A 12,257-nucleotide genomic window follows, 5' to 3' on the forward strand; every position below is an offset into this window, starting at 1 on the left:
AAGATTGATTTATAATAAAAATAAATTCACTCATGCCGATCCTTTACTTAAAAACTTGAATGCTTTAAATATCTATCAAATTAACATCTACCAAAATGTTTTATTTATGCTCAAATATAAGCTAGGACTTGTCCCAACTCATTTTACTAAAAACTTTTTTCAAACCAACGCCAACAGATATATCACATTACATTGCCCATAAAAAAAACAAAATTTTCGAGATTTTCAATTGTATACCGTGGCCCCTATTTATACAACTAAACAATACCTCAAAATATGGAACTTACTAAATTGGATAATCTTATTGCTCAAAAAATTAATGTGTGTCTTTACTCTTTAAATTTTTAGTTTATTTTGTATTTTAAAGGTTCTCGATGAAAAGACTTTTCTTAGTCTTCTGTGAGTTTCCTTACAACTACATAGTACTACTAATATATGTTGATATATATTTTCAACAAATAACATATGTTTTCAACAACAACGACAAGCAAGTCCCTAGTAGCCCTATGGTGCGACGGACTTGCGTATATTTTTTAAATGCATGGGTTAATAGCCAGCACTTTATATTATAAACCACGAATTTATTATTTTAACTCGCATGACTTAAAATGTCAAACGCGCATGCGTAAAACAGCATTGTTAACGCTCTTTAGATATTGTAAATATTTGTGGTGGACATGTATATAAACTGGAGGCATGTAAATATTATTTGTTTTTGAAATATATAATAATGATTGTTGTAAAAAAAAAAAAAAAAAAAAAAAAAAAATATCGTTAACATCTTGATTGGAAAATACTTAGGTAAGATTTTAGGAAAAAGTCTTGTTTCTTCTAAAAACCCATTTGTGAGACCTGCGTAGTCTGGAGCAAAATTAGTACCCATTTCTGTTTTTGTAATTTGATGATTAAATAACATTTCGTCATTAAACAGTTTTCTAAAATAAAAGATGCGGATTCTAATATAAATTCTTAAGTAAATCTGTAACATATATTTTTTAAGTTGCTAATACTAACTGAGTCCTTAAGCATTTCATTAACCAGAGCTTTGTTGTTGACAGATGTTATAAAAGATTTGCTTTGTTTACGAAAAATTGTTTCACATTGAATAAAGATATTTTGAGTATAAATGTTAGTTTTAAATAAGCAACCTCTGTTCTTAGTATCAATATACATTTTAGTATCATCTGAGTCAACAAGCTAATAATATTTCCATGCATTGTTTTTTATATTGCAGATCAGATTTAAAAAGTTTTAACTTTGAATAAAGTTTTTGCACAACGTAACCATCCAAATATTGAACTATGCTTAATTCTTTTTCAGAAAAATTATTGGCTGACAAAATTTCACAATTAGATGTTTTAAGTTTACTTCCTGAAGTATGTGATTGGAAACTTCAGTAAGCAAAGTACTGGTCAATGAAAGATCATCAAACTTTGATGGAAATAAATTTCATAAAAACCTATTAAACTTAGTGTAAAAGTACTTTGATATAAAAACTTGTAATTTTTCTAAAAGAGAAATAGAATCTTCAAAACTAAAACAAAAGCTCTGCTTTCAAAATTTATCTTTAATTTCTTCAGGCAAACACAAATCAGTTTATCATTTCATCAATTTATAAGCAGATTTTTCATTAAGCAGACACTTCAACAACATTTTTAAGATCAAGATGACAAATGTTATGGAGTTTTTGTCTTCGCTAACTGGGTTGATTAGTTCGTGTTCGAAGATTTATATCTTTTTAAGCCATATTTTGTTTTGTAGACTTTACAACATAGGTTGCACAAAAAATTGGATACCAAACAATTTTCAAATAATAATACATCTTGTTCTTGTTCAATTTCCTTGTTATTGTCAAAAATTTCATCAGTAATCGCCATATACAGATCATCAAGCTGCGTTTCTTTATAAATTTCAATGCTCATTTTTAAAAGTTTTGCAGGGCGAAGGTTAAATTTCAAGTTAAAGTGACAAAATAATGGAAACGCTTCCAAACATCTATTTCTTATAACTATGCAAAAAATGACTTATGTGAGCTGGCAATCGGAAAAAATGTCGTTTGATTCAGATATTAAACCATTCTATAAAATGTTTGCTTTTCATTCAACCTAATTTGCTGATAGATTAAGAAATATCAGAAGCACCACCTGAAACCCAAACTTTCATGAAATTTTGACCTTTTTCAATGAATAGATGTGGTAGAAAATTTCCAAAAGCATCACAACAACTTAAAATTGTAATCATTGGCTTTTCATTTGTTAAGGCGAGTTGATTTGGATTATCTAATTCTTTTTGACAAACAATGACTTTACCTGGATCGAATTTCAATCCATTTTTGTCGCAGTTGAACACATGCATCGACTTTTCATTTAATTTATGTTCTCGATAAACAGCGTCAACTTCAATGAACGATTCATCAATAAATGGCGGTTGCAAATACCGGCAATTATTGATGACACCACTCTTACAGTTTGCATGCCGAGGTATAGTCTTTCTTTCATAAATATTTTTGCATATTTCCTCATGAAATTATAGTACCACTTTCGAGTTGGTTTATCGGCTTCAAATAAATAAATTTGATTAGATTCTTTCAAATAGTTGTCAACCACAGTTAAAATGTCATTTCATTTTAGGCTGAAGCCAATGTCACTCATAGATTGTACAAGTTCAACAATAAGCCTCTCTGTTACTTGGCTAATTGCTCTACGTCTACTAACACCAGCAGCATAATTTATTCTTTATAATCTCCAAAATAGCATCCGCTAAAGTTTTAGGAATGTTATAGCATAAAGTGACTTCTGAATATGACATTTTCGTATTATTGATAGCCTCAATACAAATTTTTCTTTCGCGATTTTTATTTTTTATTCTTTTGACATTTTTTTATTAACTAAAGTTAAGATAAACAAGATGTTGAAAAGTCCATTAAAAAACCTAAATGCATTTATTAGTTTTCCGAAATAGGTTCGGAATTCGGGAAACGTACAAATTTTGCAGAAAAAGTAGCATTTTTTAAATACCTTACAAAGTATTACAAATTTTTAATTTTTTTTCCGGAATTTCCATTTTTACAAAAAGGAAAAAGAATATTTTTAAAATTTTATTACTTTGAAGGACTAATGTGTTTGCTTGATATGATTTACTTTTTGTTTTAACATTGTCATTTATTATAAAAACTATATACTTTTCGTGAATAAATGTTTGTGTGTGGGTGACACGTTTTTATTTGTGAGTATTATTGAGAATTTTTTTTTGTTTATTTATTGTTATTTTTTATAGTACTTTTTTTTTATATGATTATTAATATTAAGATTATTATATTTATTAAATCATTGTTACTTTTTTTTGCAGTAATTGTTTTAGTTACATGGTAGGTTGTTACGTTTTGTCTGTATGTAACTGTTTGTAACTTTGTTTTAACAAAGTTACAAACAGTTATGTACTGTTTGTAACTTTGTTAAAACAAAGTTATAAACAATTACAAACAGTACATAAATTACAAGCAATACATAACTATTTGTAATTGTTGTTTTAAATTTGCTGTACAACAATTACAAACAGTACATAACTGTTTGTAATTGTTGTTTTAAAATTGATATTGGTTTATTACCATATAATTTTCTTATTATTCTTATAATTATCATCATTATTATTATCATTATTATTTGTATTATTAATGCTATTTCATGGTATTTACTTAAGATAAGTTTTTAACTATTTGTAAATGACCTCGATTGTAAGACCTTTTATCAAAGAAAATATATACATTGACATCGAACAGTATGCAATTTAATTTTTTTATTTTTAAAAGTTGGTTTTAAAATTATTCGTTTTTTAATTGTTTTACTTGAAATTAAATAATTTCATAGTTTCAACATATATTTTTAAAATAGTTTTTTATATTCTTATTAGCCTTGTCTTCCTATTTCTTAATAAGTTTTCCTTTAAAAATCCCACAAAAATTAAAAAGTATCAATAAGAGAACCAAAGCTGTTCGGAATAAGAAAAATCTAATCTAATATTACAGACATAGCTAATACAATACTGTACAATTTAAAAGTATCATTTAAACGTTCAAAAATTATTTATAAAATTTATCATTTCTTCTGGAACAACACAACATTTCAAGTTATATAATAAATTGCAGCTGATCTAATACTGAAGCACGAAAACTAGTATTTAAGCAAGAAAACGAGAATTATAGCTATATCGATTTTAAGATGTCGAGCACTTTGTTTGAGTTCATTTTAAAAAAAGTATTGTTTTAATTAAAATTTCATTTAGTGGCTTGAAAAACTTTATAAAGTACTGTATTGTTTTACATGAATAATAACTACAATTTTTAGAAAACTCTTATCAAAGTCATCCTTTTCTTATACTGACATACAATACTTGGTTTGGCGGCGCGTGGCCAATATATTCTTCATCTACATGCAGCTTCAATACATCTATGTTTCAAATGACGAATGATAAAGCATTGTTTAGCATCAGCCACGTTGTGATGTTTCATTCACGTGATATGCCGTCAATACAAAAGTTAGAAAGACTTAACCGTTTTCGTGGAAAAAAGCAGCTATGGATTTATTTTACAATGGAGTCTGTTTACAACAATCCTAGTGTCGACAGTATAAACAAATACTTCAATGCAACTGCAACATATGGAACAGACACGGATATTGAAATGCCTTATAGGTATCATAGCCGGAGGCATCGCGTAATTGACAGTATTAGCAAAAACTATTTTATCAATAAAAAAAATATGGTAGTCTGGCTTGTCAGTAACTGCCAAAGTGATGCTAGAAATAAGCTTGCATTAAAACTAATATCTTACGGTGTTGATATAAAAATTATTGGTAAGTGTTCAAGCGAAATTCAAAAAAACATATTGTCAAAGTGCACAAAAGTACCGTGCTATAAGCCCTATTATCAGCAAAGCTTAAAAAATTTTATTTTGTATCTTCGCAGTTTTAAATTTTATTTTTCTGCTGAGAATTCATTATGTGACGGTTATATTACGGAAAAGTACTGGGAAACTGGACTTAATAATGACTTGATACCAATAGTGTTGGGAGGATCCAATTATTCTGATCCAAGATTAGCAGTTCCAGGCTCTTTCATTGAAGCTATGTCATTCGATTCTCCTAAAGCTTTGGCTAATTATATTTTAGATGTTAGTTCAAATTCTAACAAATATAATTCTTTCTTTGAGTGGAAAAAAAACTGGCAGTTAGATAGTTCTAGTAGATTCTGCATGCTATGTGATAAATTAAGAAATGGTTTTATTCTTCGAAAAAATCCCTTAATGAAAACAATGAATAAAGAAAAGTGTACCAGACCTCAGGAAAAGTTCAACATTTGGATAAATAAAAATTAAGAAGAGTAACATACAGAATAAGCAAACACAAAATTGTTAAAAGAAAAAATCAAAAAAATCTGATTAGATTTATTGACAAATGTTTTCATTTTGTTCAAAATTTTTGGCATATTTGTTATATTGTTTTTTTATTTTATATCATATTTTTTATAATAGTTTATATAAAACCAAGTATGTATAATCAAAAATTTATTTTGATAAAAAATTTTAATTGCTTAAATATAATTTAGTTATTGTGAAAAATAAAGTTTTATAAAAGCGCCCCAATGAATTTTTTTATAACTAAACTTAAAAAATTTAAAAAAAATTTTCCTTAATTTTAAATTTTCAAGCATAAAAAATACATATAGAACAAAACCCAAACTTTCCGCACTTAAATTAGTAGTGGCTCCATATACTGCATTTAAAATAGGAGTGACAATTGTTATTAATTGCATTTGCGTTTCGGTTTTACATGATACAGTTTTGTGTGCACTCAACCAGAGCAAGTTCATGAAAACTTTTTTTTAATCTGTCGAAATAAGTTAGAGTGCTGTTAAAAAGCGTTTCCAAATACATTGGTGGCTTTGACTCAGGTTTTGCTCAAGAAATCTAATTTTGAGAGCTGCCTGTCCAATCCCTAATTATTCTCACAAGATTGGTTTTGGATAGCTGATTTCACACAAATTTGAAGTTTATGAGCACAGCAGCCTAGCCAATCAATTCCAAGAAGTTTTGGTGCGCAAGCATACTAGGAGTAGTGTCAATGTTGCCGGAAAAATATTATCTGAAGTCAAAAAAATTATTTTCAAATTTACAACTGATAAACAGCATGATTTTGAAACCCATGAGATGAAATATAGTGACAAGTAGAAACAAGAAAGTTATCGTGTCGGCTTAAAGTGATCAAATGTGATACTAGGTGCGGAGATAAACTGCCGTTTTATACTTTGTTAGAAACTCTTATATAGATCATCAATGTCATTACCCAATTTTTGGAATAAAGTGGTCGGGTGTGGTGGATGATATTGCCTTTGAGGAAACACCGAGCACAAATTTATGATGCCGATCCAGATGTTGTTTCAAATGATCTTCCGACAATTTCAATTATAAATCTAAGAACTGCACAATGATACTTTTTAATAACAGTATCTATTCGAGGTTCAATAAAATTTGAGTCTAATAAAGAGCTTGATAATTTTTTGAATATGTTATTGGATCTATTTTTTTTGTAGCAGATGCGCGCTTTTTATATGCTCCTTTGTGTAGCTTTTTATGGTCGCTTTTTAAATGGTTCCATAAATGAGATAAAGTTCCAGTTTTCTAAACAGAATACTTTATGTTGCAATTTTTCTGTTTGGATTGCTAGATTATTTCTTTTTTTTAAAGAATTCTTTAAATAACAATATTTTGGAAGTCATTTTTTAGCTTGAGATAATTAACTTATTTTTTATTTACGGTTTGTAACACTCAAAAATATTCAATTTTAAAATTAATTTATTTGAAAGCCCACCCTAAACCCAGTAAGAAAAATTAAGTTTGAACAACGTAGTTCCAACTTCTTCCATATCATTAGAAAGACGTTGGTATGATGTTAGGAATAAAACAGGGGAAAAACGTCATTTTACCGACGTAATTGCAACGATGTAACAATGACGTTGTAACAACATTGCGTTTGAGCAAAATGACGTCAGAAAGACGTTGAAGCAAAGTTAATTTTTAAGAAAAATAAAACATTATAAAGACGTTAGGTAAACGTTATATTTTAATTGAAAAGACGTTGAGACGATATCTTTTTTAATCTTGATTAGACGTTAGAATAATGGCAGAAATGAAACATAGGCCAACGTTATTTTGAAGACGCTGGCCAAGCAATGTAAGAAAAACGTTCTCCAACGTTTTTCTTAAATTTTCACGATGTTATTTCTGCACTACAAAGAACAATAAAGCACAATGTTACATCGTATAACATCGCGATGTGAGGTTCTTTTTTCCTTTTGTTTACTAAAGTCATACATGGTAATTATATTAGCCCAGGCAATTAGATAAATACAATTAGATAAAAACATAAAGTTACAAATAAATTCAATAATAAGCATTTTCAAGCACGTAATTAAAAAACATTTCAAATGAAAAAATTGAAATAACACAAATATCAAAAGTTGAACTAAATTGCTATTTGATGTTCACCTAAGTTTTTCTGCTATCGAAAGATTATTGACTGCAAATCGTTTAGCAACATCAAATAAAATAGGAAAAAACAGTTCCTCAATAAATTGCAAAACTAACTGCAAAACCCAAAACATTTTTAAATGAATAAATAAACAATATTTACTCAAAACACACAACCATGACATAATGGAAAACAAAAAAATTTATTGTTTTACGCTTAAAACAAATATCTTTGTGTTTGAGTTCAGATTTCTGTAATGATTTTTTTTAGAAAGGGTTATTTTGGAAACGACAATATATTCTAATATAAATTAAATTGCATGGTACAATAAAAAAGCTGAAATGGAACATTTTCACAAAGTAAAAAATCAAAAGTTGTTTTAATAAATAGCTCTCCTTAACACCAGTGACCACTTTGTTGGGTGTTTTTTCATCCAATCTGAACAACTAATGGTTCGTTTAAACGCTTGAAAATTACAGCAGATAGCATTTTCTTACTAAAAACCAATAGTTTTAACAATTTTTAAATGAAAAGGCAGAGATATCGAGAAGCGATAATACAAAAATTTATTATAAGCAAATCCGGTTATGTATATTGCAGCCTCAATAATCCATTCATCCAAACAAACTCAACGGCATCAATGCATAAACAATGCATTAATGCTGTTAATTTGGTTTGTGTCTTCAGTTCATAGGGACCAGTATATAAAAGAAATTAACTATGCAGCCTTTTATATTTTAAACTTTACAAGTGATTTAGGCTGTCTGACAAAATCAGATGGCTTATAAACGGATAAGTAATTTGATTTTTCAGAAATATGATTAATTTAAAGTATAAAAAATGACATATTTTTTGTCTCTCTTTCAAATTACCAATAATTGACGGACAAATCCAAAACAAACTAAGTGCGTATAGTCCAAGATAAATTTAGAAATGCAATGAAAATTAATCAAAAGACTTTTAGTTACTTTATAATATTTATAACTCATTTTACCAAACTTTTTTTGCTAAGATGAATTATAAAGATTTTGAAGTACCTAAAAGTAAAAAAAAAATTGAATATAACTCTCTTTTTTTTTTATAGATTTAATATTTTGCTCGCGCTGGATCCACTGGATCCACTGGATCGCGCTGGAGTACCGCATGTCAATTTTTCAACATTATCGTACTTCAGAAAATAGTCTTTGCAAACAAGGCTATTTTGTGAATGCATTTAAAACTTTCCATAAAACTCTTTTATAAACTCCTTAATAGAGTTAGGTTTTTGCTTGCCACAAAAAAATATAATAACAAACAGAGATTTAAAAATAAATAAAGCCTAAAACTATGTATCGCTAAATTTAAAAAAAACAAACCATTCATTCACTCACATACATTCACTATCAAATATTTGTCATTGTTAAAACTCACGTCATTATCAAGGAGCATATTTTTAATACCAATAGCTAGATGTAAAATCCAAGGAAAATGTAGTCACAATGTTTTTTCAGTATTCAAATGATTAGGTGTTTTTAGTAACATTTAGTTTCTATGCACATGTTGCCGCACTAACACATTTAATAAACAATGTGCAGTTAAATGTTGGCCGCGAGAACTAGCCATCGAACAAGATCAAGCATTAAATCAGGACAACTATCAGAGTGAAAAAGAATTACTAAATAGGCACTTTTTGAAGAGAGTTTAGTTCAAAAACATCAAAACTATTGGGAATTGGACGAAAAAAAATCACTAATTAAACTTAAATAATCATCTTTTTCTATTAAACTGGTAATCTAAGAACTAGCCTTTCACCATATGAAGATCTTGATGTCATCATATAATCATACTTACTTGTTTATCTGTAAGCACAAATATATAAACTTATATATATTTATAAAAATTTATATGATATATATATATATATATATATATATATATATATATATATATATATATATATATATATATATATATATATATATATATATATATATATATATATATATATATACATATATATAGTTAGTTAGTTAGTAGGAAACCCTGTAACTGGTTGTAACCAGTGAGTAAGTTATCACTTTGACAGCCGATATAATCAATTGGTGCTCATACAGCAATTAATTGCTTTTTTAATGCTGTTGACTGAAGGCGATTTAACAACTTCTTCTGACAGAGAGTTCCATAAAATCACTCTCGATTAAAAAAGAAGTTTTCTCTGTGCTAATCATTTCATTGGAATATTTAAAAAAGTGACCTCTCGTATGATTGTTAACGATTGGAAAACGAATGTCTTTTTTTAATTTGTCAATATTATTTATACTTTTATACATTTTTATTAGATTTTCTCTTTGTCTCCTTTCCACTAGTGTAGTTAGGTTTAAATCTTCGAGTCTTTAGTATAGAAAAGATTTCTGATTGGTTAGCTTAGTAGCTTTGAGCTAGATTCTTTTGATATAGTTACAATCCAATTTAAAAAATGGAGACCATACCAGAACTGTCAACTCTATTATATAGCTCTGTTGAGCTAATATTCGGCCAATGTAGTTGCGGATCATTTTTTGTTATATTTTTAAAACTTGTTGCCTAAAATTTTTAAAAAATGACATCGTTTTACAAAATAAAGAAAGTTTTTTATATTATCTTTCCATTTTTTAAAGTTATAAAAATAAACAAAATAGACTATATTTATTAATCTTCTAAGAAACTGAGAAGGTTACCTCATAAGCAGTCATCTTAAAGAGGTTCTCGTGACTTAATGTGTTATCTTTTTTAAAAAATGAAATATTAATTAACATTTAAGTAAATGTGCTTATTATTAAGGTATTAATAATATCTGCAAGTTGTACATCACTAGTGTCTTTAGATAAAAGATTTTATATATGACTACTACAGTGGCATTTTAGTTGTTCGAAGCTGATGTTTTACATTTTAAATATGTTTCTTTTGTTTGATTTTTTCTGTGTTTGATTGTGAAACCCCATCTACTAATATATTAATACAGTGTAGAAAAAGTGATAAAAATAGAATATAAACTCGACTTATGTAGAGCTTTCTAACATTGCCAGAAATTTTATTATAAGGTCAATGACTAGTCTACAATAGTTGACTAAATTATGGAATAAATCAATAAATAATCATAAAAAGCAATTAAAATCAAACAACTAAATTTAAATCATGATTTTTATTTGTCCGATTTAAATCATGATTTAAATCAATCTATTTAAATCAAATTAACCCTGTATATATTCCATATTTCTGAGGCAGTGAGACATTATTCATGGTTTTATAAGTTTTTAATTGATTTTATTGGATATTGTTCGTATATAGTTTGCATACAACAGTTAATAACTTTAAACCTATACATGAACTTTATTTATAATTTAATTATTAATGAATTAATTTATAGATTTTTTATAGCAAAATTGAACTAAGCAGAATATATTGCCGAAAAAAATATGAATTTTAATAAATCCTAAATTAAATTGTCATAGGTTTTCATTTTGAAAATTTTTATTTTGAATAGTAATAATGAATTATTTTGATTTTTGTTTATTAATTTTTGACCTCAATGGTATACCAGTGGTTAACCAGTGGTTAACAGTTAACTCAATGGTATACTAGTGGTTAAACTAATGATTTAAATTATAGAGGTTTATATATCATATATATTCTAAAGTAATTGCATTTGATTTTTTTTTTAATACATTGCTTAACATAAGGCATTTTGATTTTTTTTTTTTAAATCGTTTTTTTTCAAAGTAAATAAAATTGTTTTAAGGAATACGTAAGCAAATTGGATACTAATAAAGCAACTGGAATGGACAAAGTTCACCCAAAAGTTCTAAAGGAGTACAAACTGCTTTAGCCAAACCCCTATCATTAATGTTTAATAAATCCTTTGAAACAAGTAAACTCTCAAAGTTATGGTTCTGTGCTAATATTATTCCGCTGTTTAAAAACTGTAACAAATTAGGCCCCAAGCAACTACAGACCTGTGTCTTTAACATCTGTAGTTTGTAAAGTCATTGAAAAGATAATTAAGGATAAAATGATGAAATACTTAGTAGATAACAAGCTAATCAATAAAAACCAACACGGATTTGTTAATAATAAAATTTGCGTTACGAACTTATTAGAGTCTCTAGATTTCATCACAAATTCAATAGACAATGGTTGGGATGTGATTGTTTTGTTTTTAGATTTTGCCAAAGCGTTTGATTCGATTGGTCATAAAAAATTATTAGTAAAACTGGATGCTCTTGGTTTTAAATCAAAATTATTAGGTTGGTGCCAAGGATTTTTAAAAAACAGACTTCAAAGAGTGGTGATAGGAGATAATACATCTGAATGGGAAGAAGTTATGAGTGGAATACTGCAAGGATCAGTGCTAGGACCACTATTATTTGTAGCCTATATCAATGATATCTCCACTAAAATAAAATCAAGCTGTAAACTCTTTGATGATGACACAAAAATCCTTAGAGCAATAATTGATGAAAATGATATAATTGAACTTCAACAAGATATAGACGTATTAATGGAGTTGTCTAATGAATGGCTGATAAAGTTCAACCTGCAAAAATGTAAGATTATGGTAATTAGAAATAACCAACACAAATTTTCAATGAACAATACAGCTTTAGTGTACTCAAGTATCGAAAAAGATTTAGGTGTGAACATTTCTGACGATTTAGGATGGAAACACCATGTAAATAAAGCAGTAAATAAAGCAAATCAAAAACTTTATATATATAT

The 12,257-nt window shown here is 27.5% G+C and overlaps 2 protein-coding genes across 3 annotated transcripts in view; both read left to right on the plus strand.

The window, feature by feature from the left end:
- Window positions 1–5,491, plus strand: part of LOC136084917 (4-galactosyl-N-acetylglucosaminide 3-alpha-L-fucosyltransferase 9-like) — a 52,658-nt gene extending 47,167 nt beyond the window's left edge. For both annotated transcript variants that reach the window (XM_065806303.1, XM_065806304.1), the window contains exon 6: window positions 4,344–5,491. In XM_065806303.1, the coding sequence (XP_065662375.1) occupies window positions 4,344–5,371 (1,028 nt within the window). In that variant the 3' untranslated portion in view covers window positions 5,372–5,491. The remainder of the gene's footprint in view (window positions 1–4,343) is intronic.
- Window positions 5,492–11,550: 6,059 nt separating this feature from the next.
- Window positions 11,551–12,257, plus strand: part of LOC136085640 (uncharacterized) — a 1,732-nt gene continuing 1,025 nt past the window's right edge. Inside the window, exon 1 of the mRNA XM_065806964.1 lies at window positions 11,551–12,210. Coding sequence (XP_065663036.1) covers window positions 11,551–12,210 — 660 coding nt within the window. The remainder of the gene's footprint in view (window positions 12,211–12,257) is intronic.

The sequence above is a fragment of the Hydra vulgaris genome, chromosome 09 (assembly GCF_038396675.1).
Source record: "Hydra vulgaris chromosome 09, alternate assembly HydraT2T_AEP".
NCBI classification, from domain to species: Eukaryota; Metazoa; Cnidaria; class Hydrozoa; order Anthoathecata; family Hydridae; genus Hydra; species Hydra vulgaris.